Source organism: Cibotium barometz, chromosome 57, assembly GCF_041138505.1.
Source record: "Cibotium barometz isolate CiBa-2024 chromosome 57, ASM4113850v1, whole genome shotgun sequence".
Taxonomy (NCBI): Eukaryota; Viridiplantae; Streptophyta; class Polypodiopsida; order Cyatheales; family Cibotiaceae; genus Cibotium; species Cibotium barometz.
This window is the reverse complement of record NC_141102.1, coordinates 40,314,099-40,341,072: the sequence shown is the minus strand read 5'-3', so window position 1 is coordinate 40,341,072 and position 26,974 is coordinate 40,314,099. Positions and strand designations below refer to the sequence as shown.

Genomic DNA, 26,974 nt, shown 5'->3' with positions numbered 1-26,974 from the left:
TGATCCAAAAGAGGATAATTTATGTAAGATTGGACTAGACTATCAGGTACATACAACCTTGGATTTTGATTATGTTGCACGTAATAAAGCATTACATAGGGTGAGGTGAACACGTGTGCTAGCAGGGATTAAAATTTTGGATGATCTGAGATATTTGTGGATACATCAGCTTTTTTGCATCAAAAAATTTGGGCTTGTTGCAATGCAAAAAGCCTATGAAAAAAGCGAGGTTCTCGCTTCAAGAAAACAAGATATATCTGATATAGAACACCACGGGACTAGCTTTCAAAAACACGCGCAAAGCAGAACCAACCAAAGGCTCCACGATGGACTGCAATGCGGAAGCGAATATGAGCATTCATGCTATAGCAGTACTACCAGATAGCAAAGTGGTGGTAGCGAAGGCTGAGACAATTCTCAAAAGTACAGAGGATCAGATCAGACATACTTCACCTCTCTCATCAACTCGCAGGGTGAGTTCCAATCTCTGTACTTGATATTGATTTGTTTGCTTCATCCAACAAAGTCTGCGCCTCCAAAAGAGAGTAGCAGAGACTCTCGTCTCTGGCTCCTGCAGCTTCTAAAGCTTGTGCCGCTAGGATAGCGGCCCGCTCTGCTTCTGCCAACAGAATCCTGGATGGTGAACAGAAACCATTATACGAGGCATAAACTGGGATCCACCTGTCTATGAAATTCACAAGAAAAGCAGATGGGAAGAATCCAAAATGAACATTTTGATTTATACCGTGCTCTCTCTGTAGCCTCACGTTGGGCTTGCTGTAAAGCAGCCGTTTGTGTGGCTTCTATCATTTTGCCTTCATGCTGGGCACTTCTGGCCTCTGTTTGCAATCCTTGATCTTTCTGTTTAACGTTTCGCACACGCAGCAGCTTGATTTTCTCGAGTTTTTCCTTGGACAGAGGATCATTATAGGATCCCACCTTGGAGTCAGGAGACCCCACACGATCATTGAGAGAACCCGTACTTGGTGTACTTGTGAGAAAATTTAATAGCCTGTCAAACTCAGCATCTGAAAGCTTCTCGTTTGATCTCCTTCTCCCTTGACCTTGGTGTCTCTTCTCACGTATGCTTTCAATCACCTTCTTGCGGTATTCCTGCAAAATGGCACGTCAGCCACTGCACAGGAAGCTTTTAAGCAACATGCAAAGGACAAAATTAATTTGATATCACCTGTGGTTCATGGATCTGGATCTACACTTAGTTTCTTAGATAGATTTGTTCATATGACCGTCTCTCTCCATACACCCCACTTCTCACAAGAAAAGAAGTCTTGAAACAAAAAGTGCAATGTTGAAACTATCATAGAACCACCTTGAAAAAGTGCAATAATGAAGCTTTCATAGAACCAACTTGAACAAGTGACTAAAATGACCAAAGAAGGACGACAACATGTGGGAAGAAAGAAACATTTATTGACCTACGTGGAAGGCCGAAATACCCTATGAGACCACAAAAGTACACTGTATATGCAATCTGTAGAAAAGATGCCTAGAGCATCCCCTTAATGATACTAATTTTAGCGATTTGGCCTCCAGGAAGTCCTGGTGTGAACACTTCTACCCACAGGCACTTTTTCCTCTACTTGGACAGAGGTTGTTTCCCATGGGAACACACCCTTGTGTGTTGGGCCTTGAGTATTTAGTACTTCGTACTTTGTACTTTCCTTATCATCAAGTACATTTTTCCAGCACGTCTTGATGGGAGAATTAGGGTTAGGTCATGTGAGAGACATACACAGAGAAGCACAAGGGAGAGAGAGAGAGAGAGAGAGAGTTGTGGGGATAAGTCAACTCACCAAAAGCATGAGTGTGTGACTCCCCTATCACACATGTATATTGCACTAGTACACATAGTGCACTTAGTACATTAAAAGTACTAAGTGTACTATGTACTATAACTTGTGGGCTTGTACACACTATAAGGGTGGGCATAGTGCCTTTACCCCAACAACCTCCCACTTAAAGGCAAAGTGCCCTTAAATGAAGGAAAAGAAAAAATCAGCATGTACATGATAATATACAAGGCCATATCAAGGCTGAAAATGGCCTCATCCAATGCCCATCAAGTGTCTGCAATGAGCAAACCGCTCCGGAGGCAAACTCTTCATCAACAGATCAGCCGGGTTGTCATCCGTATGAATCTTAACAAGCTGAATTTGCTTGTTCTCTATCACCTCTCTGATGAAGTGATACTTCACATCCACATGCTTCGTCTTTGCATGAAAAACAGGGTTCTTTGCCAACTGAATGGCACTCTGACTGTCACAATGCAACAATGGAATATCCCCTGTATAGCCCAAATCAACCACTAACCGAGATAGCCATAATGCCTCCTTGCAAGCCTCTGTGGCTGCAATATACTCGGCCTCTGTAGTAGATAAGGCTGTGCACTTCTGCATCCTGGATATCCATGACACAGCACCTCCTGTGAATGTAAATACATAACCGGTAGTAGACTTCCGGTTATCTGGATGACCGGCATAATCCGAATCCGTGTAACCATGCACTAATGCATCCTGTTTGCCAAAGCAAATGCACATATCATGTGTGCCCTTCAGGTATCTCATGACACCTTTCACTGCTTCCCAATGCTTCTTGCCAGGGTTGGCCATGTATCTAGAAACCACTCCCACTGCAAATGCAATGTCCGGCCTAGTAGCAACCATGGCATACATGAGACTGCCACAAGCTGAAGCATACGGAATCTTGGCCATATCAGCCCTGTCTCTATCTGACTGTGGGCTGTCCATAGCACTGAGTTTCACATATGGAGGCAGAGGAGTACTAGTCTTCTTCCCCCCGTCCATATTGAACCTCTGCAAGACTTTGCCAATGTATTCCTTCTGAGACAAATACAACACATGCTGATTTCTGTCCCGAAGTATCCGCATACCCAAGATGTGATTTGCATCACCCAAATCCTTCATATCAAAGGTTTCATGCAGCCTCTTTTTCAATGCATCCATCTCTTTACGAGATTTCCCGGCAATCAACATATCATCAACATACAAGATGAGGATCAATAGACTGCCATCCAAAGCTTTCTTGGTGTACAAGCAGTGATCTATGTCACTTCTCCTGAATTTTTGAGATTTCATGAATGTATCAAATTTATGATACCATTCTCTTGGTGCCTGTTTGAGCCCATAAAGACTCTTTTTCAGCTTGCATACAAGCTTCTCCTTTCCACTCACTGCATAACCCTCTGGCTGCTGCATATATATCTCCTCATGGAGATCACCGTGAAGAAAAGCAGTCTTCACATCCATCTGAATCAAGTCCAGATCATCATGTGCAACCAAAGCTAATACAGCTCTAAGTGTGGTCATTTTGACCACTGGAGAGAAGATCTCATCAAAGTCCACACCATATTCCTGCTTGAAGCCCTTAGCCACTAACCTGGCTTTGTATCTTGGCTTTGCATCTGGTGCAACTTTAAGCCTGTATACCCACTTGCATGGCAAAACTTTCTTGCCTGCAGGCAAATGCACCAACTTCCATGTTTCATTTTTATGCAGAGAATCCATCTCTGACTTCATGGCACGCTCCCATAGAGCTTTGTCTGCCCTCTGTAAAGCCTCTTTATAACATGAGGGCTCCCCACAGTCAGTGAGCATCAAGTAGTCAACCCCTGGAACAAACCTGTCAGGGGCTCTGGAGGGTCTAGTGGACCTCCGTACCCAATGACCATCATTTGCAGGTTGCTGTCCAGCCTGCATATCACCCATTGGTGGCTCCTGTTCCATGCCATAAGGCTGAAAAATCATGCCCGGTATCTCCTCCAACTGTGGTATATCCATAGGGATATCTTCTGCCATATCTGGCTGTCCATTTGGACCATTTTCAGCACCATTTAAGGGCTGGTTTTCCTGCTGTAATGGCTGATTTACAGCCCTTTGTTGTTGTCCATGATGTCCATCATCATCAAAGATGACTCTGCTAGGCTCCTGTTGCCTTGCAGGCTCCTTATACATGCATGTTTCATCAAAAATGACATCATTGCTGCGTATGATCTTTCTATTCATGGGATCCCAAAGTCTATACCCCATTTCACCTCTGTCACCATATCCTAGGAATATGCATTTGTGAGACTTAGGATCAAGTTTGGTGCGCATTTCCCTGCGTATGTGCACGTACGCAACGCAACCAAACACTCTCAAGTGCTTGTATGACGGAGGCTTCCCTGTCCATACTTTTTCTGGCACTTTCCCACCAAGCCTCGTGTTAGGTGACCTGTTTATAAGGTGAACGGCTGTCATAACAGCTTCAGCCCAAAAACCATGAGGTAATGCAGCATGTGACAACATAGAACGGACCTTCTCCTGTATGGTCCTGTTCATCCTCTCTGCTGTCCCGTTTTGTGGAGGATCATAAGGAGTAGAGAGCTCCCTCTTGATGCCTTTAGCATCACAAAAGTCCTGAAACTGTTTGGACATATACTCTCCCCCATTGTCGGAACGCAAAGCCTTCAGTGTTTTGCCAGTTTGATTCTCAACAAGAGCAACAAACTTCTCAAACACTGAGAATGTATCACTCTTCAAACGAAGAGGATAAACCCACACCTTGCGTGTGGCATCATCAATAAAAGACAAAATATTTTGCCCCTCCCAAAGAAAGCTGAGGCATCTCACATACATCTGTATGCACAAGCTCTAACTGAGCATCTTTCTGTCCAAGAGCTTTCTTGTGGGGGCACTGTAGTTGCCTACCATATATACAATGCTCACAAAATTGAAAACTTGAAAACTTTAGAGAAGGCAAGTAACCCAAACGAGACAATTGCTCCATTCCTTTGACACTCATGTGTCCCAACCGGCTATGCCACATAGAGATTTCCGGCAGCTCGGTTGCATTTACATTAGCATGGTGACAAACACCTGCATGCATAAAGTAAAGAGTGTCCACCTTAGAGCCTCTGGCAACAACCAGTGAGCCCTTACTAATTTTCCACTTTCCACTACCAAATGTGGTAACATAATCAGCATCATCAAGCTGTCCAGTAGAAAGCAGATTCTTCTTGATCTCAGGCACATGCCTGACATCATGGAGCATAAGCTGTGAGCCATCTGAAAATACAAGCCTCACATCACCTCTGCCAAGAATCTTGCATGCATGGTTATCACCCAAATAAACCACTCCTTCATTGCCAGCAGTGTACCTGACAAACAAGTCTCTGCAACCTGTGACATGAAAGGAGGCACCTGAATCAATGATCCATGAGTGCATACCATGACCACCTGTAAGAAGTGAATGGGCATCAAGTGAAGACGTAAAGAGAACCTCATCCTCACTGTCACCTGCATATGACACATTGATTTCTTCAATCTTGACTCCACTTTTGCCCTTTGGCTTTACATCTTTGGCTTCATCTTTCTCTTTGTCTTTGCCTTTTCCCTTTTCCTTTTGATCATTTTTCCATTTGTAGCATTGCTTTTTGATGTGTCCCTTCTTGCCACAATAATGGCATTCCAAATCCTTTTTGGAGCGAGACTTGCTCCTTCCCCTTTCTTGGCTTTTACCCCTTTGTTGGGATCTCCCACGTGCATTCATTGCATTGGACTTTCCAACAGAGTTGTTTTTCCTGTTCATCTCTTCTTGAAGAAGAGCACCCTCAACATCTGCATATGACAGCATAGCATGCGAATTGCTAGTGGCTGTCCTGAATGTGTCCCAACTCTCTGGCAAAGTGCATAACAAAAAAGTGGCTTTGAACTCATCGTCCATTGCCAACTTTTGATTAATGACCTGGCTGACAATACCATTAAACTCATTTAGATGGGCTGTCATAGACGCCCCTTCCTTCATCTGAAGGCCTATGAGTTTCTTCAACCAATACACTTTGCTTGAGGCACTTTGTTGGGCATACAAGTCCTGCAATCTCTGCCACATTCCCCAAGCTGTCTTCTCTTCACGAATGCTGAAAAGTAAAGAGTCTGACACAGACAACATGATAGTAGATCTTGCCAGCTCATCCATATCTTCCCACTCTTCAGCAGTAAGAGAAGCGGGCATTACACCCCTTTCTTTAATAGGCTTGTGCTGCTTTTTCTGGAGCAACACATTGTAGCACTGGGTTTGCCAAATATCATAATTATGCGAGCCTTCAAGCTTCTTGATGTGAAGCAATGAAGAGCTCTCACCTGTGGTTGCCATAGCAAAATGCAACCTGTCAATGCCCGACTCCCTGCAAAATGTGCAAACACTGCACCAAAAGCACACAAAGTGCTCACAGTTTTTCTCCCAAGCTTTATCTCCCACTGCGGAAGCACAAATGCAACTTTTCTCCCACTTTATGTGATGAAAACACCAAAATCTGGTTGCTGCAGATTTTGGACAGCACCTTAAATGTGCTCTTTTGCCCTTCCAAAGTACTGTACAACAGTACCAATTGCTCACAAATGATGTACCAAACTTGTACCGGCAAGTACAGCAGCTGAAATTGAACCTTTTGGTCACTCAAAACAATGTACAGCCATGCCAAAACATGCACAAAGCTGTGCCAAATCTGTACCAGCAGGTACAATAGCAATAAATGCTCTCCTGGCTGTCCAAATGAGTGAAAATCAGACTTTTACAGTCCCGAACACTGCATACAACAGTCCCGAACAGAAATTGGGCAAAAGCCCCTTGACTGCAAGCTGATTTTTGAGGATTCAAGGCATAAATGTCTTGCCTGCTGCTTTGCCAAGCTCAACAAGCATACAAACTTGAAAAGCCCCTTGATTTAAGATCAATTTCTGATCATACATGGTACATTGACGCACATGAAGGCATCCAGAGTGTTCACGATGCTTCCCCCTGGCCACATATACATCAAATACATGAAAGCCCCTTGATTTACAGGCACATTGAGTGCTTGTAAGGCATCAGCACATTATCCACAGCATCAAATGCGATCGCCTGCATGCAAATCAACCAAATCGGCACAAAAGCCCCTTGATTTGCACTGCAATTTGCTGCAATTTTGCCCAAATGTGCGATTTTTCACATCATACAGCATGTATGAGTGCTTAATTGCACAATTACATCAAAAGCCCCAAATTTCGACATCCAATTTCCTGCAAATTGATCCTGATTTGACCAATTTCCTGCAAATTTATCCTGATTGTGACCAATGTCACCCAATTTTGCTCAAAAATTGAGCAATTGGGCACCTGTACCTGCTCAATTGATAATTGTACTTGCTCAATTGCAAGTCCCAAAAAAAAATTAAAGCAAAATACCTTGTAATTTTCTGATTTTTTGTTTTTGTTGCAGGAAAAAGGGGGGTTTGCTGATGCTGCTGCAGAAACGAGGGAATACAAGGATCAATCTTCTTGAAGCTCTTCAAACAAAAGGAGGTCTTCCTTCTCTGCTTCGTAGCTTCTCTGATATCACTGACGAGAACCTTCTCTTCCTTCTAGCTCATGACTCAGATGAGTTTAACCGTTGGGAAGCAGGACAAACCATGGGAAGGAAGGGGCTTCTGCCGATGACGTATGGAAGCGTGAGCAGAAGCCGTGACAAAAGAGTTACGCTATCGAGTTGGTGACGATGGAAAACAAAGACTCTCCTAACGTCGCCCACGTTTACGCTGGCAAAACCGCTCGTCGTCGCCCACGTTTGCTGGCTGCTGTGCGCTTCGCTCGCCTAGCGCCTCATACACGTCGACGGGCTCCCTTCGCTTATGTTTCGCCTAGCGCCAGCCGACGCCCAGCGCTAGGCCTAGAATTGCCCGCTTATGCTGCCTTGGCTATGTTCGCTCGCTTATGAGCGCCACCCGTAGCTTATCGCTTGAGTTCGCCTCTTTTGCTGCCTTCGTTCACGCCTGAAGTCGACAGCTCTCTTCGCTTGATTGGCTGTGCGCCTTCTACACGCCTGAAGTCGACAGTCCTCTTCGTTTGATTGGCTGCGACTGACTCCTTGTCCGCCTGGATGCTGTGACCCTGATGCAAGCTGCTCAGCGCTCTCTGCCACAGCTGTAGTATGACAGCAGCAAAGCAAGCAGCTCGTTCAGCTATCAAGGAGAAGAGGAAGGGAGGGATCACTAAGGGCTCTGATACCAGTTGATGGGAGAATTAGGGTTAGGTCATGTGAGAGACATACACAGAGAAGCACAAGGGAGAGAGAGAGAGAGAGAGTTGTGGGGATAAGTCAACTCACCAAAAGCATGAGTGTGTGACTCCCCTATCACACATGTATATTGCACTAGTACACATAGTGCACTTAGTACATTAAAAGTACTAAGTGTACTATGTACTATAACTTGTGGGCTTGTACACACTATAAGGGTGGGCATAGTGCCTTTACCCCAACACGTCTCTCATTTCTCTCGGAGCTCGACTCTGCAAGTCTTTGTGTGTGTTCTCTTGCAGAGCTCCCTCACATCAGCCAACATTGGTATCAGAGCACTGATTAGCTAGTCACCTGTCAGCTCTAATGCCCGCTGGTCGCACATGTGAGCTGGTGGCCGTTAACAACAGCTGCCGTTCAGATCCGCATCAGCCGGCCCTTCAATCAGACTTGGTCGCCTGCACATTCAGATCTGGTCGCATGTGAAGATCTAGCACCAAGGGCTTCGCCCAGCATCTAATTGACAAACCCCCAACTCAATTTTGATTTGGGCATTTCCGCCAATGCCGCCTCCGCCAGTTGAGCCGCTCGTTCTGCCCGTCGCTGCCACCGTTGCAGAGCAAGAATCTCAGGCATATTTTTTTGCACAGCTGTGTTCCTCATCTTTTGCCGAGTCTCCCAAGCCCAAGCACACCTGAATCAGGGCCTGTTTAGGCCATCAAATCCCCTTTGCAAATATTCAGCTTCTCCAAAAACAGAGCTGAATCGAACCTTGGGTTAAATCCATGCTCTCTCTCAGTGCACTCGGCATCAAAATACAACATTGTGACACCCATCTTTGGGGTCTCTTTTGGTCATCAAGCCTCTATTCAAATAATTTTTCTATCCCTACACTCTGTCATCTCAATACATGTGCAGGTCCTTGTCATCAGTGAATCATTGTGGGCATCACAAAAGCCTCCCTTTCAATGGACATTGAGGGTTTGCAGTGCATTGTGCAGCGAGCTTGGGACAGATTGTTAGTTACTTTGAGCCATGGCTAATAATGATATATTTGGGATACTATCTGTCAAGGACAAGCTAGATGTGACTACTATCCCATGTGGGCATATATGATGAAGCATGTACTGGTTGTAAACAATTTATGGGTATATGTATCTGGTGCTAAGTTAAGGCTTGCTCGTCCCGCCTCTACAACTAGCACGTTAGGGGGATCCACTATTGGAACAAATGATTCTCATTCCTGTGTGGAAGTGCACCACATGCAATTGTTCCTTCTAAACAAGAATAACTCAGATGGGATGCTAAAGATGCGCAAGCTCATGCCTTGATCGCTCTCGTATAAAGGCAAGTCATACCTCATATCCGTTCATGTACTTCTTCTAAAAGTGCATGGGATATACTTGACTCTTTATATCAGATCCACAAAGAAGATGTAGCTTATCTCCGAAAAAGGCTTGACTTGGAACATATGGCTGAGGGTGATTCTTTGGATGGATTCCTCACATGTGTTAAGGATTTGCGAGAGCAATTAATCAATATTGATGAGGTGATACCTGACAGTTCACTTGACGAGGTGATACCTCACAGTTCACTTGATGATGTGATACCACTCTTCATATCTTGACGAAGAGAAATACATATTTGTACACATTTGATGATTTGGTAGCTCTCTTGTTACAAGAAGAGCAATCTCGTTCCACCCGGAATAACATGATTGTTGCATATCATGCTTTTGTTGCCTCCTATCATGGCGAAGGAAAATCTGGGACTGGTTCTAGTGCTAAACCTAAGGGCAAAGCACAAGCCCATTCAGATCCTCCTAAGTCTAAAGAGGAGAAGATTGAGAAGAAGAAGAGATGCAACTATTGTCAAAAACTTGGTCATGTAATTGAGGAATGCAAGAAGCGTAATGAGAGTGAGAAAAAGAAGCAGCAGCAAGGTCTTGCTGCAACTACAGGTGACAGTGCCAAGGAAGCAAATTTTGCACATGATGGCTATGTCTTAATAGTCACCTACAGTGATTTGACTGCCTCTTGTTTGTCATTGTCGGATGTTGATTGGTATTTTGATTCACGTGGTACAAAGGACATCACTTCGTGCAGGAAGCTGTTTGCTAACTTGAGAGATGCACCATCAGGTGGTACAGTTCTGTGTGCTAATAATGCATCATATGCCATCATTAAAGGCATTGGCAATGTGGAGTTGACGTCATATAGTGGGAACACATTTACTCCAGATACTCTGTATATACCTGGAATTCGCAAGAATCTTATTTCTGTCTCAACACTTGCAAAAGCTGGTCTCAAAAATCCAATATTCTAATCATTGCTACTCCATTTATGACAGAAAAGATTCTGATGCGCTTATGCTCTCTTGTACATTGAGCAATGGCTTTTACAAGCTCGACATGTATGACAGTGTGATTTTCATGATGATGCTATGTTTGCTTCCACATCGCAAGTTATGCATGACACTGAGCTATGGCATGCTCGGTTTGGTCACCTTAATTTCCCTTCTCTTGTGCGTTTATAGTGTCAGTCTATGGTTCATGAGTTGCCACCTATGCAGCTCCCACACAAGCATGTATGCAAGGGATGCATATTGGGAAAGATACATCGTCAGTCCTTTCCAAAAGATGGCACTGTGCGGGCTACTCGTACATAGTGATCTATGTGGCCCTATGAGGACACCATCTTTTGCTAGACATTCTTACTTTATGACTTTCATTGACGATTACACTCTTTTTTTTGGGTGTATGGTTTGAAAGCTAAGTAAGTCAGATGCATTTTCAGCTTTCCATCAGTTTCTCCCTATGGCTGAAAATGCTTGCAACCATAAGCTCACGCCATTGTGTACAGATTGAGGGGGGGAATATTTGTCACATGAGTTTACAGCTTTTCTGCAGTCACGACGTATTTCTCATTAGTGTACTACTCCTTATACACCACAACAGAATGGTGTGGCTGAGCGCCATAATCGTACACTTCTGGAAATGGCAAAATGTATGCTTAAAAGCAAGATTTGCCATCCAAATTTGGGCTTGAAGCGATCATGTGCACCAACTATGTGCTGAACCGTTGTCCCATTAAAGCATTGAAATCTATGACAACTTATGAGGCTTGGAATGGCAGAATCCTTGTAGTCACACATATGCGTGTTTTTGAATGTCTGGCTTACGTGCATGTACCAGCATAGCAGAGACAAACTTGAAGCAAAAGCATTGAAATGTATTTTTGTGGGGTATGGCAGTGAGAGCAAGGGATACAAGCGGTATGTACCTTCCACTATTCTTGGGGGTCATCTGTCTCGGTCATGGACATTGGGTCGATCAGTTAGACAGGGCTGTCCTCTTAGTGCTCTCTTCTATGCCATTGCGACCCATCCCCTTTTAATGTATCTTGATCATCTTACAAACACAGGACAGATGACTGGTCTTAAAATCCCTGGGGCTGCATCTTTTTTAGCACAACCATATGCTGACGATTCCTTCTTTATGCCACAGAATTCTTCCCGGGAAGTTCAAATGCTTATGACCACTCTTTCATTCTATGGCTTGGCAGCGGGTTGCATGTCAATTTTGACAAATCTAAATTACTTCCCCTGAAACAATGTGACTGGCATTCTATTCTTTGGCCGGGTCAGGTGGTGCATTCCAAAGATGTAGTCAGGCATTTGGGATATCCCATAGGATGGCATATCACCAAGAAGCAGCAGCTAAAATGGATCTTCCAAAGACTTCAACATAAACTGGAATACTGGAAGATTTCTACTTGGCCTCTTCATGTCAGGCTCAGAATAGTGCAGTCCATTGTAATGTCTTATGTCCAGTTCTATTTGCCTTTGCTGCATTGGTCCTCCAGGGATATTTCAGCCTTTATGTCTCAAGCTATGGAGATGTTATGGAGGACAAAAACTGCTGTGAAAGCTTGTGCTCTCCTAGGATGCATGGTGGACTTAATGTCCTCAATATAAGATATCATGTACTTGCAAGGAAGGCGACTATGCTGCATACTTTTTTCCGCCAACAATAGTCATGGACTTGTATGCTAGCATCCATGTGTGTCAACATGAGGACTTGTGCTTATGGTCATTGGATTACTGATCATTCGGAGGTTGTCATTGGGAGATTTGTAGGGAAGATACCTGGCTGTCCTTTCTCTACTGCTCTCATACTTGACTGGAAACAAGTACTTTCTAAGGTCAAATGGGCTCCTGATAATTGCTCGGGGACAAACTCAATAAGGAAAGAAAGTATTCATTGGAGTGCCATCTTTGACATTCCACTTGCTTTACAGGAACCTGTTCGGGCATACAATCTCATGAAATTGGGAATTAGATACATACATGATGTGGTAGATGATCAGGGCTATGTCTTATCTTTTCCTCAGGCCACTGCTTCCTATGCATTGGGAATGCATCATAGGTTTATATGGAAAAAAATTGCTGATTTATTACATCCTTTTCTACCTGTTCCTCCAGTGGGGGCTGACACAGACAAGCTTACGGATTGGCAATTGCAACCCTCTGCTACATGCACTCATCCTGTTCCTCTTCCCGCCTTAACCTCCATCAAAGCTTACAACCTTCTTCAGTCTGCTCCATGGATTCAGCAACATGCTAATTCTCTGTGGCATATAAGGAAGCCCCTCTCATGGTGGCGGAAGAATCTCGGGATGTTATGGAAGTGTAAAATGCCATTGAAACAAAGACTTTTTCTTTGGAGATGTATGACAGACACATTGTCAGTGGGGGTCACACTTGCTAAACGTCGCATTGCACCATCCACATGTTTAAGATGTCAGGCTCCTTCAGAGACTGTTCTTCATTTGCTTTGGCACTGCCCGTGTTCTAGGATCCTCCTCAGGAGAATTTCAGATTATCTTCGGCTCCGTTTCCCGAGTCGCAGATTTGGGAAACATTTCTGCTCTTTGGCAGATTTATGAGGTCTTTGTCTCAATACTCACTATTTCTCTCTTGGGTGAGATATTGGGCTCTTTGGACAATCTGGAGTGAGCATAATTTGGCATACTTGGGTCGGCAGATTCACAAGTCATATGAATCTTTCCGAGCCTCATTGCGGCAATCCTTATATGATGCCTGCCATGAGGGTGATATGGATGCTTCTTGCATAGAGCTTTTCTTTTTATGTTTCTGATCTTTGGGATACTCTCCATTTCGGAGACCTCCCATCATGTAAATTTATGAGCATATAAATATACTGCACTGGATATTACCAAAAAAAAGTATGTACCTTCCACTAAGAAGATTATTGTGTCCAGAGACGTCATCTTTGATGAATATGCATCTCAATCCATGCTTTCATTTAGGCTACAGCCATCAATTGATGCCCCGCATGTCTTTGATACATTGCTGCCATTATTTGGTACAGATGCTAAACTTGTTGAGCCTACTTTGGCTCCAAACCAGCCTCCTGTTATTGCTGCTGAAAATCAGCAAAATCAGCAACCCAACATTCCCCATATTGCTCTAGATCTGCCACACTTTGATCAGGATGCCATGGGTGATGCATTGGTTGAAGAGAATAACCATTCGTGACTCACAAAGAGTTCCCCGAGCCGCTGGCTCATTGACACCTTGCGTGACAGCAAACTGCCCACACTTGCGCGCCACGTTGTACACGCGTTGCCTCTCGACATGCATCTGATTTTGCTGACACAGCTCTTGCTGCTACCGCATGTAATGAGGAGCCACTTTCTCATTTTGATGCATTGGAGATGCGTTCGGAGTTGGCCTCCATTGAAAAGAATGCTACATGTCAGTTAAATGACTGGCTGGAAGGCAAGCATGCTATTAGCACAAAGTGGGTGTATAAATTGAAACACAAGCTAATGGCTCAATTGATCGCTATAAGGCTCGTTTAGTCGCCAAAGGGTATGCCTAGCGAGAGGGCGTTGACTATGAGGAAACTTTTGTGCCTATTTCCTGTATGACTACCATACGCACTATTGTTGCATTAGCTGCGCGTAAAGGTTGGAATGTGCATCAGTCGGATGTCAAAATTGCTTTTCTGAATGGTGATTTGTAGGAAGAGGTTTATGTATCACAACCTCTTGGCTTTGTTCAGAAAGGTGCAGAGCATAAAGTATACAGATTGCGTAAAGCACTTTATGGCCTTGTTTCTCATGCTTGGTATCAAAAGATTCACACGTACTTGATCTCTCATATTTTTCAAATAGTCCTACTCAGAGTACTCTCTATGTTCGCCAACAAGGGGATGATTTCATAATCCCGAACCTTTATGTGGATGATTTGCTGGTGACGAGCCCTGATGTGAGAGAAACATTTCAGCTTTCATAGCTGAATTCCAACAGTTACAGACATGGGGTTTTTGCACTACTATTTGGGTATTCAGTTTATACCAATTGAGGGCGGCGTCATGCTATCTCAGAGAAGATACATTGAGAAGCTTTTAGAAAGGTTCCAAATGACAGATTACAAGCCTGTTTCTACTCCTATGGAACCAAGCTTATGACTATCAATTGAGGACTCTTCCGAGCCATTTGATATTGCCACCTATCAACAGCTTGTGGGATGCCTTATTTACCTATGGTCTATTCGTCTTGATATTCGGTATGCAATGTCACAATTGAGCAGATTTATGCACTTCCCTGGCACTAGGCAATGGCAAGCAATGAGACGTGTCTTTTGTTATCTTAAAGGCACTTAGGACTTTGCATTGTTTTATGGCAATGCGTCTTCTTTATGCTTGACCGCCTACACTAATAGTGACTAGGCAAGATGTTACGACACTAGAATTACGCATATCCGATAAGTCCTCATGGTATGCAACTGTAATAGCATGAACCTGTGGTCGTCTAGATAAGGCATCTGCAACCACATTCTTTTTCCCTGGAGTGTGTAAAATCTGAAAATGAAACATTGAGAGGAAATTTGCCCATCTCATATGCTTCTCTGAGAGCTTACTTTGAGTCAAAAAGTATCTCAAACTTTGATAATCAATTTTGACCATAAAATCAGCCCCTAAAAGATAGTGTTTCCAAATAGTAAGGGCATGAATTACAGCCAACAACTCCTCATAAACCTGTAAGTGAAGCTCTGCATGTTGCAAGCGTCTGCTCTCATAGGCAATGGCGTGTCCTTCGTGGTTCAAAACAGCCCCTATGCAGTCCCCACATGCATCACATTCCACCACAAAAGGTTTGTGCAAATCCGGAATAATGAGTACCGGTCCCGAGATGATTGCACTCTTCAACTTTTGAAAGGCATCTCTCTCTACATTCTAGAACCAGGCCAATTTTGGAGCAGCCTTGTGGTAATGAAACCAACCAGCAAAGAACATTAATCCTGCAAAGATTAAAGCACCGATGGCTGTGCAATAGAGCTGTAATTCATTAGTTATTCCGGAAGCTCGCCAAATTTGAAAGAATCCAGACGTTATCTGTACTCCCTGAAACCCCCCGCCCACATCCCCGTGTCCATTTAAAGATTGCTTTCTTCTTCGTTAACTCATGTAACGGAGCGGCAATGAAAGCAAAATGCTTGATGAACCTCCTGTAGTAAGCACATAAACCAAGGAAGCTCCTCACTTCATGGACTGATTTCAGCTCTGGCCATTCTTGCATGGCTTGTATCTTTGCGGGATCCATGCGCACACCATCCTTTGATACAATGTGACCAAGATAGTGAATCTCTGGAAGGAAGAATTCACTCTTTTTTGCATTTATGTAGAGCTGATTTTCCTTGAGCTCTTTAAACACAATAGCCAGGTACTCACGATGTTGGGCTTCGTTCTTTGAGAATACAATAATGTCATCAAAGAATATACCCGTGAACTTTCTATTCTTTCTGAACACCCTGTCCATCATCCTGTTGAAGGTAGCGGATGCATTTGTAAGGCCAAAAGGCACCACCAAAAACTCATAAAGACCAAAGGCTGTCCTAAATGCAGTCTTGTCTACATCTTGAGGTGCCACTCTCACTTGATGATACCCACTCTTGAGGTCTATTCGGCTGAAACATGCCGAACCTTCAAGCTTGTCCAAGATGTCATCAATGCGCGGAATCGAAAACCGATTCTTGATGGTTATGTTATTGAGGGCACGGTAATCAACACACATCCTGTAAGTACCATCCTTCTTTTGAACAAGAAGTACCGGCGAGCAATATGGCGAGGAACTAGGAATCAAACCCTTTTACAAAAGTTCATTCACCTGTGCCATAATCTCTTCTTGTTGACTAGCACTCACCCTGTATGGTGGCCTGTTAGGTGGAAAGCTACCGAGAATTAGATCTATGCAAGGATCTTCCGGCCTCTCGGGTGGCAACCTTGCTGGCAAAGCATTCGCAAAACAATCTTTGAACTCATTCAAAAAGTTAAGCTTGTCTTGATCTAATGTACTAACATCAACATTAGAATGTTCAATGGTATCACGTACAAAAACCAAGTAAGAACAAGCTGATTTCTTTATTGCCTTATTAATTTGTACATGGCTTACAAGAGGTATGGTACTTCCAGTAGTACCAGCATCTATAGAGTGCTCACGGCCTCTATGTACAAAGCTGATTTTCTTCTCTTTGTAAGCCTTAATAGACTCTAAACGGTGATGCCAGGGCATCCCCAACAAAACATCACAACCTGTAAGAGGAGTCACTAAAAAGCTCTCATGGTCGAGGTAGTCCTGTATATGTACATGGAGCTTACCAATGACCGGAGTTACATCAACCTGTTTGCCCTCAAAGGCGGCATCTGCATTCACTTGTTTTGTTTGCCTCGACATTGCATGGTATTTTGCTTGTGAATGTCCACGGGCATCGGGGACGCCTGGACACCCCGTGGACGCGCGTGTGCACACCTGTTTGGAACTAAGGCGGTGAATTTTATGTGTTTTGCAAGTGGTAAGTGTGCACACTCAACCTTTTTTAATTATTATTTCTTTGTTTACTAAAGTCTATGGTTGCAAGTTCATATTCATTAAAGTTTGGGTGGACAAACTTAAATCACATCGGCCTAGACTATTTTAATGAACCGCGACCAATTTTTTGGTTTGGGCACTCGGGCATGGACCAAAAACCCACAAGTTGCTAAAAGTGACCCTGGGGGCTATTTTTGCCAAACACGAGTTGCTTTTCTAGGTTTTGGGGTGTGGAGCAAACCAAGGGCAACTAGATGGAGCAAGTCGACTTCTTCTGTAGAGAGCATATGGACTGTGGACAGCAATAGAAGTGTGGAAAACCTGGCCAACTGTCACAAACCCCTATATTCTAGGGACATGCGGATGCATGTCAGGCCTAGAAACATGCGGATGCATGTATGTATTATACCTGGGCATGTGTATGGATCATATGAGTGGATGCATATGAGTCCAAGGACATGGCAGGACATTTGTGGACTTTCGGGCGGTGCCCGTGTGGATTCCGGCCATGCACACATGGTGTGTTATGATGGCAGGCGGAATATTTTCAAGTACAAGAATGATGATAGGTGGTTCTCCAAGTTTACATGTGCACAATGCATAAATGATGCATGCCATAACTTTATTTTACTTTGTGTGACATTGCCTTGCTGCCTGGACAATGCTTGTTATTTTGGCTTGTGAAGTCCGAGGGACCGGGGACGCCCAGGCCCCTTGCGGACACGTGTGTGCGCTCCTGTTTGGGCCTAAAACTGTGGGCTTATGGATTTTGCAGGTGGTAAGTGTGTCCACACTCAATTTACAGCTTACTTCATTTAATACTAAGGTTTATTGGTTTGCAGGTCCACACTCATTAATAAGTGGCCGGACAACTTATAATGCGTTCGCATTTGGTTGGACCAAAATTAATGAAGTCCGGACAACTTATGGCCATTTCCCATTTGGTTGGACCTAAACTTATAGAAACAAGACAAATGGAGCACTATGGGCTGGACACCTTATGGGGACACATGTCAGCCAACATGTGTACCCACCAGGCCCCTGAGGTGGCACCTGAACAAGGCACCTCCCTCAAGAGGCCCTTTTGGGCTGTTTTACTCATTATTCAACATATTAGAGAGCTGGTTGGAGCTTTGGGAGTTGCTACAGGGCTGGTTGCTTGCTTCCCGGACTCACACAAGCTTGGACAACGATCAATCTTTGAGGCGTCAAGTGCGACACTATAGGGCTGAAACCGAAGAGCTCAGGTCCCCGCTTTGCTCCAAGAAGACATATCCGTTCTCGTGTTGAACTTTCCACTCATTCGGAGAGTGTGGCTCAAGAGAGAACGAAGAGGGATCATGAATCTTCATCGCGGCATCATCACCATGGAGATGAACAGGATGTACATAGCACTTGCTTTCATTAGACAGTTTGAGATAGCTTTTTGCAATGAAGACTTTTCGGAAAAGTCTATGCTCAGGCATGTGGGAATGCATCTCAAGGATACGGCAAGTGATTGGTGGCTTACAAAAATACTTGATGGAAGTGCTGCCCCAACTTGGTCTTCTTTCAAAATTCAGTTTTATGATCAATTCTTACAACCAAACTTTGCAAAGGATGTACGCAAGGAGTGGGATTGGCTGTCCCAAGATGAGGGAGAGTCCGTTGCTTCATACATAGCAAAGTTTTGGAAAGTCCTTCTCAAGGTTACTCCCTTCATGAAGATTGGAGAGGACGAGAAGAAGAGAGTTTGAATCGGGGCTCCATCACATCATCCAACAAAGCTTGGGAGTGTACCCAAATAAGAACATACAAGAGCTTATACACTCAGCCATGATTGCGGAGAACTTGCACATGAAAGCACCCACAAATAAGCCATTTGCAGGTCAAAACAAGAGCAAATTCAGGGCTGGTTATGACCAGAAAAAGGGTGGACAGCCACCTAAGAATGCTCCCAAAGATGGCCGAGATGCAAAGGATGACTCCGAAAAGAAGCCGGGGGGTAAACGCCACAATTTTGGGCTCTCAAAACAGCAATTGGAAGAGTTCAGGAAGGCTGGAAAATGCTTTAAGTGTGGCAGTAAAGATCATATATATCCTAAATGCCCACAGAATCCTAAGAATGCTGAGCCTAATGTGGAAAAGCCTCTTGTGAATGTTGTACCCGATGTGCAGGGTAATACAGAGCATGAGCCCAAGAGAGTAGTCATATGCAAGGCTTGGGGCAAATTGAAGGATCAGCCCGCTTTGTTTCTTTTTGATGATGCTTCCACAGATAAATTTATATCCGTACAGATGGCTGCCGCCATAGGTCTCAATGTGGAAGACATGGGAATGCAAATGAATGCAGACGCTGCTTTTGAGGGCAAACAGGTTGATGTAACTCCGGTCATTGGTAAGCTCCGTGTACATATACAGGACTACCTCGACCATGAGAGCTTTTTAGTGGCTCCTCTTACAGGTTGTGATGTTTTGTTGGGGATGCCCTGGCATCACCGTTTAGAGGCTATTAAGGCTTACAAAGAGAAGAAAATCAGCTTTGTACATAGAGGCCGTGAGCACTCTATAGATGCTGGTACTACTGGAAGTACCATACCTCTTGTAAGCCATGTACAAATTAATAAGGCAATAAAGAAATCAGCTTGTTCTTACTTGGTTTTTGTACGTGATACCATTGAACATTCTAGTGTTGATGTTAGTACATTAGATCAAGACAAGCTTAACTTTTTGAATGAGTTCAAAGATTGTTTTGCGAATGCTTTGCCAGCAAGGTTGCCACCCGAGAGGCCGGAAGATCATTGCATAGATCTAATTCCCGGTAGCTCTCCACCTAATAGGCCACCATACAGGGTGAGTGCTAGTCAACAAGAAGAGATTATGGCACAGGTGAATGAACTTTTGGAAAAGGGTTTGATTCGGCCTAGTTTCTCGCCATATTGCTCGCCGGTACTTCTTGTTCAAAAGAAGGATGGTACTTACAGGATGTGTGTTGATTACCGTGCCCTCAATAAGATAACCATCAAGAATCGGTTTCCGATTCCGCGCATTGATGACATCTTGGACAAGCTTGAAGGTTCGGCATGTTTCAGCCGAATAGACCTCAAGAGTGGGTATCATCAAGTGAGAGTGGCACCTCAAGATGTACACAAGACTGCATTTAGGACAGCCTTTGGTCTTTATGAGTTTTTGGTGGTGCCTTTTGGCCTTACAAATGCACCCGCTACCTTCAACAGGATGATGGACAGGGTGTTCTGAAAGCATAGAAAATTCACGGGTATATTCTTTGATGACATTATTGTATTCTAAAAGAATGAAGCCCAACATCGTGAGCACTTGGCTATTGTGTTTAAAGAGCTTAAGGAAAATCAGCTCTACATAAATGCAAAAAAGAGTGAATTCTTCCTCCCAGAGATTCACTATCTTGGTCACATTGTATCAAAGGATGGTGTGCGCATGGATCCCGCATAGATACAAGCCATGCAAGAATGGCCAGAGCTAAAATCAGTCCATGAAGTGAGGAGCTTCCTTGGTTTATGTGCTTACTACAGGAGGTTCGTCAAGCATTTTGCTTTCATTGCCGCTCCGTTACATGAGTTAACGAAGAAGAAAGCAATCTTTATATGGACACAAGAAGAGAGAGATGCCTTTCAAAAGTGCCGGGGGGATGTCACAAATCCCTATATTCTAGGGACATGCGGATGCGTGTCAGGCCTAGAAACATGCGGATGCATGTATGTATTATACTTGGGCATGTGTATGGATCATATGAGTGGATGCATATGAGTCCAAGGACATGGCAGGACATTTGTGGACTTTCGGGCGGTGCCCATGTGGATTCCGGCCATGCACACATGGTGTGTTATGATGGCAGGCGGAATATTTTCAAGTACAAGAATGATGATAGGTGGTTCTCCAAGTTTACATGTGCACAATGCATAAATGATGCATGCCATAACTTTATTTTACTTTGTGTGACATTGCCTTGCTGCCTGGACAATGCTTGCTATTTTGGCTTGTGAAGTCCGAGGGACCCGGGACGCCCGGGCACCTTGTGGACACGTGTGTGCACTCCTGTTTGGGCCTAAAACTATGGGCTTATGGGTTTTGCAGGTGGTAAGTGCGTCCACACTCAATTTACAGCTTACTTCATTTAATACTAAGGTTTATTGGTTTGCAGGTCCACACTCATTAATAAGTGGCCGGACAACTTATAATGCGTTCGCATTTGGTTGGACCAAAATTAATGAAGTCCGAACAGCTTATGGCCATTTCCCATTTGGTTGGACCTAAACTTATAGAAACAAGACAAATGGAGCACTATGGGCTGGACACCTACCTGGACACCTTATGAGGACACATGTCAGCCAGCATGTGTACCCACCAGGCCCCTTAGGTGGCACCTGAAAAAGGCGCCTCCCTCAAGAAGCCCTTTTGGGCTGTTTTACTCATTATTCAACATATTGGAGAGCTGGTTGGAGCTTTGGGAGTTGCTACAGGGCTGGTTGCTTGCTTCCCGGACTCACACAAACTTGGACAACGATCCCCACACTCTTCTAAAGGGCTGGTTGGTAAATTTTAGACCTGCAATTTCTGGTTATTGCGAGTTTTGGGCTCGTTACAGGTGTCCAAAGTCAACTTGGACAGTACAGGACAGCTCTAGGGACCTCCACAGGGCTGTAGGACCCTTTACAGGTGGATTTCTCGCGACAGAAAGTTGCTGTTTTGGACTGGTTATTGCACAAAACAGGTCGGACAGCAATGGAATATGTGAGCATGGATGTGTCTCAAGGATTCCTGGTATAGCAGGTGCTTAGGGCAAGCATTGGGGACACTTGCTCGCGGAGAACACAGGTTTCTGGATCAGTTTCTCGCGTGGAAACAAGGCCTAAAGATCCATTTACATCTTGTGCAGGGCGGAGTACCTGTGAGGATTGTGATACTCTTGTGCAGGGCGGAGGTACCTGTGAAGAGGCTTGTGCAGGGCGGATGTACCTGTGTGTAGGGCGGATGTACCTACAGATTCTCTTGTTTGAAATGTATTCATTCATAATGTATTTGGAAGAATCAGGTGCAGGCTGGTGGTGAATCCCCAGGCACCCGTAATCTTGTACTTTGCAGACTCTTTTGGTAATATAACCTAAAGGGGGGGGGTCAGCCTATCATCGGCCCCTTTATGTGGTGTACTGTCATTTTCAGCTTTGTGGTTGTAATGCTCAAGTGTTAAGTGCTCAGAATCTTGTTCACATTTATACGATTCCAATACACGTGTCCGCCTCCCGTTACACCAACTCCATGCACAAGAGCTACAGGGCTGGTTGACTTATGGAACAAGGTCAATAGGGCTAGTCAGCTGTAACTAGCCGACAGGTGTCTAGTAGCATAAAATGCCTAAAAAATGGTAGAAAATGCCTAAATAATATCTGCTAAATATGCCAATGCAGGATCTCATAAAATGACCAGTGTACAAGCATGAAAAGGTGATGGAGACCCTCTAGAGATGATATATTCCAACACCTCCTCTTCAGCGCCAAAGGGGCAGTCCAATACTAGCACGTTGAAGTAACACCTCCAAAGTAGCTCTCGGAAGTGGTTTGGTGAAGAGATTAGCCACATTGTCCTTGGTAGAACAATAGGCCAGCCGAAGAAGTACCAACTCGATCCAATCACGTACAAAATGATAATGCACCTCAATATGCTTGGATCGTCCCCGTATCATTGGATTCTAAGCTAGAGCAATAGCACTCTGAGAATCCGAGAAGATGGTAATTGGGAAAGTGTCGGCTCAGCACAAATGCTCCAGAATCTAATGAATCCAAAGTGCCTCGGTAGAGGCAGAATCTAATGAATCCAAAGTGCCTCGATAGAGGAGAGAAGGTAGGATTCAAGCCTAGAAGGCCCTAGGGTAGAATTTGGAGAGGAACAACTGTACAAAAATCTTTGGAAGCCATGTCTGCTGACAGATAATCCTCCTCTAACTCAAGTAGCCGCTAACAACCTGCTAAGCACCACTATTGCAGTGCGTAAGAGTGTGGAGAAGAAACGACAACAAAGAAATCTCCGACAGCCCTGTCCTCTGGCAATAAACCTCCTCTGAAGCAAGAGGGCAATAAAAAAACAGCAAATAGCCTCCTCTCAAGCTGTGCACAGCAAGAAGAGGAAAGAAGAAAGGGAAGGAGAGTGGGAAAAGAGAAATAGAGAAAGCAAATCTCTCAAGAACCCTGTCCTCAGCACGTAGAAGAGAGCTTCAGTCTCCAACAGCAGAAACGCAACACTCCCAGTCTACAGATGCAGTAAACGCAGAATGCAGAAACTGTAGCAACTCCTAGAAACCTCTGCTCCTACCTGCCCGTAGATCATCGTTTGGCTCTGATACCATGAAAGAAAGACCATCACAGGTTGTAGGCCCAAAGCACAAACTGTAGAATGCTGGAAACAGTTGATTATTGCTGAAAATGAGCATGAGCGAAGCCCGTAGGTGCTTACAAGCATGAGATACTGTTGCTACAGCCAATGAGCTCCAACAAATATGCAAGAATCAGATGAAAAGTGAGGGGAAAGGTGAGAACCCTTATATATCCCTCCAGAGACATGGTTGGCCGACTATAGCAGGCCAACAGCTGTCCAATAGCATAAAATGCCTTAAAAATGGTAGAAAATGCCTAAATAATATCTGCTAAATATGCCAATGGAGGGTCTCATAAAATGATCAGTACAAGCATGAAAAGGTGATGTAGACCTTCTAGAGATGATATATTCCAACAAGCGGTAAGAAGATTTTGGCAAGCAAAGTGGAACGTTTTTATAGACCAATATATCATCCCTAGATAGTAGATAAGCGTGCATATGTCAAGACTACTGGAAACCATTATGGCTAGGGTTAGGAGTAGGGTTTAGGAGAGTACACCGGAAGTTAGGCAAGTGGCATGTGAAGAGTTGTGGAACTCCTGAGGCACATGGCCCATAAAACTTTAAAAGTGGCAAACCAAGAAAGAGAAGCGACTACAGACAGCAGAGGGAAGGATGAACTCAGCATGGACAACCCGTACAGCAAAAGGAGCATTTTGGATAGCCTTTAGTTTTGGGCCGCCCCAGCCACATGTTGGAGATATAAACAGTCCCCAATAAGGAGGCAAAGGGGGTTTTCCCCTTGTTTTGCTGTTTGTGCAGCTATCTCACCAAACCAACCAGTAGACTGGGGGGAAATAGGCTTTATATATAGAAGCCCCCCCACTCCCCTCCCCTTCCACAGCAAAGACCTCATTTTGTGCATCCAATCTCACAGCAGCCTAGCAACCCCCCTGACGTGCAGTTCAACAGACAGAATAGCATCAGAACCACCCACAAAACTGGGCAAGCTTTCAGCAGACCTTTAGGGCCTTCCCACCTGCATCTTGGATAAAAGATAACAGTCATTGCTTTGTTGCCAACCTGGTTTAGCACAGATTAGCCCACCCCTCCTCTTTCCCTGCCCATGCCCATGCCCATGTCGTATGTGTGAGTGAACCTCTCGGTACTCAGTTCTTTCATTGCTGTCTAAATGAATCCTTGCATTAAAATTTAATTATGGCAAAAACTTTCACCAAGAGTATCTGACATTTCTTCACCACAATCTTACAAATACTAAAACAGACAAAAACTGCCAGGTTAAGCCGCAATCACAGAGCTCCCTACATGCCTTTTTCAAAAGTCTGCGAATGACCTTACAGGATCGTCCCATTTAGCTCTGACTGACTCAGATATTCTCAGCCTTTGCTCCAATGTCCAAGATCTGGGACCGCTCTCCTTCTTCTTCCTTTTCTTGGCAGCTGCAAAGTACTCTCTCCGCAACTCTTCCTTCAAGATATGATAGCTATCCCACTGGAGTTCATCATCTCCCTTGTTTCCGCCAACCCTTGCCGTTTCCCCAATGATATCTTTCCACTCTTGCACAATTGTCAGTTGCTTTCTTTCAAATTGCATCCTCGATTTCATGAATATTCTGAGTTTCTCCCTGGTCTCTTGACTGCATAAGGGATCACACAAATGGATGCAGTGTCATGGATGGGCACTATACCCAGAGAGGTTGTTGCATGGACTTCTGATACATGATGAAAAAGAACAACACCTTTGAGGATGGGAATGCTGCCGAAGTTTCTCCCGTATCTGTCATGCACATGCCACACTCATAAACCTTCTATCAAGGAGAATGTCAACACGTTAGTTAAACATGATAAATGCGAGCGATAATAGCAGCTTACTTTTGGATCCTGCATGACTATCTTGTTCCGTTCCCTCATTCGAGCAATTGTGGCTGGAAATCAAAGATGCAGCCATGACGGAAGGTCTGAGCAATGGTGCTAGGAGAAGCTAAAATGTGCATTTATGTGGTCTTGTATGTTGCAAAGTTTGGAAAGGTATGCTGTGAAACTAGGAATTTCAATCTGCTCTCTTATGTTGCATGATGCAGAAAGGGCATTGCCAAAACTAGACGAAGAACTTACCTGGAGAGTGGTGTTTGCCCTTGTTCCATGGGGTCCTGCCCTTGTTGGCCAGACCAATTTTTTCTCTGCGGATTCTCTCGCGCTCATCGATCTCCGGTGCCGCCTCCGTGGAATCGGACTGGAGTACGTTCGTACAGTCGTCTTGTCCACGGCCGCGGCCGCCACTGCTGCTGCCGCCATTGCGAATGGCCGGAGAACTGCAAGCACATTCGCATGGTTCCTGTAAGTTCTGCTTTACCGGAGCTCTGGCAGAAGACAAGCATATAGCGACCAGCTGCACGCTGCTCCCGGAGAGCCGGGATGTTCCGACAACGGCAACTCTTTCCGTTAACGACAGTGCGCAGCGTCTGCCGGAATGGAAGCGTCTCTTCAGAGAAGCGAGAGAGCAAAGAGTGTTTGCTGGTGAGCAGCAGGACGTCGCGCAATCTATGCTTGGCTGAGCCATCGACGGCCTCGTCAAATGTCATCTCAGAAAGAACTTTGATAAGGTTTAGACCACCCATTCCACAAGTACACTTTTCTAGTTTCCTATTCCTAGGGGAAATCCTCGGTGAGAACAATAATGCAATCTATGAAGCTATAGAAGAAACACATGAATTTGAAAAAATATGAAGCTATGCCTTTGCTTGTGAAGAGAGAGAAGAGGAGGAGGAAGGGTATTTGAATCTATGTCTTTGCTTGGAGGAGAGAGCAGAGGAGGAGGAAGGGTATTTGAATCTATGTCTTTGCTTGGAGGAGAGAGCAGAGGAGGAGGAAGGGAATATTAGATACTCTGTGGAGACACAGAGACAACGAGAGACCAATTGTGTGGTGTTGTGAGAGCCAATTGCCCATAGAGAGAAAGAAAGAGAACAAGAAAGTTATATTAAACATTTATAAAAGACAAAAATGAGTGCAGATCCATGAGGTAATTGGACATGTGAAATCGGACATAATAAGTGAGCAGCTACTACGAGTGTCAACACTTGGTGGGCCATAAGTCCCAAGAAATGAGTAGAGATCTAACGGCTCTTCAATTCAAAGTGCAATTTGATGTGATATATAATACAATCACACTTCACCTCAAAAAAAATTTGCAATTTGATGATGCCCAGATCCATGAGGTAATTGGACACGTGAAATCGGACACAATATGTGAGCAGCTACTACGAGTGTCAACACTTGGTGTGCCATAAGTTCCAAGAAATGAGTAGAGATCTAACGGCTCTTCAATTCAAAGTGAAATTTGATGTGATATATAATACAATCATACTTCATCTCAAAAAAAATTGCAATTCGATGATGCCCAACAATGGTCAACTCTCAATAGTGGCTAACAAGGGAAGCCTCACAAGTGTATTGCCATGGCCATTGTTTCTACATATGCTTCACAATGGTTAGTGGCTTTGGTTTGTGTCAAGCCATTGGAACTTCTTCTTTGTCTCACATTGGCCCTTATTATGCCACATAACCATCTAGGACAAATTCCTTGAAATTTTGATTCCATTATTTTTTTTCCAAGTTGCCTCAATCCATAAAGGTAGTCCATTGGGTGCTAGTGCAACA

At 44.3% G+C, this 26,974-nt stretch overlaps 1 protein-coding gene across 3 annotated transcripts; it reads right to left on the bottom strand.

Annotated features, from left to right (window-relative positions):
• Positions 1-25,916, bottom strand: LOC147606748 (uncharacterized). 3 transcript variants are annotated; one of them, XM_086792156.1, is made up of 7 exons: positions 25,430-25,916; positions 25,187-25,239; positions 25,054-25,091; positions 24,654-24,951; positions 746-1,113; positions 449-633; positions 1-331 (listed from the first exon to the last, which is right to left on the bottom strand). In XM_086792156.1, the coding sequence occupies exons 1-6, from the start codon at positions 25,872-25,874 to the stop codon at positions 462-464; spliced, it is 1,374 nt and encodes a 457-aa protein (XP_086648282.1). In that variant the 5' UTR covers positions 25,875-25,916; the 3' UTR covers positions 1-331; positions 449-461. The 3 variants fall into 3 exon arrangements, with proteins under 3 accessions (XP_086648282.1, XP_086648281.1, XP_086648280.1); XM_086792155.1 differs by having other exon boundaries at positions 454-633; XM_086792154.1 differs by having other exon boundaries at positions 1-633.
• Between the last annotated feature and the right edge of the window lie 1,058 nt (positions 25,917-26,974).

Coding starts and splice junctions, on each gene's coding strand:
- LOC147606748 (XM_086792154.1), bottom strand. CDS start 25,874: ATGGCTCAGCCAAGCATAGATTGCGCGACGTCCTGCTGCTCACCAGCA. Junction 25,240..25,429: donor GGGCAAACACCACTCTCCAG/GTAAGTTCTTCG, acceptor TTTGATTTCCAG/CCACAATTGCTCGAATGAGG. Junction 1,114..24,653: donor GAGCTAAATGGGACGATCCT/GTAAGGTCATTC, acceptor GCCATTTTGCAG/GAATACCGCAAGAAGGTGAT.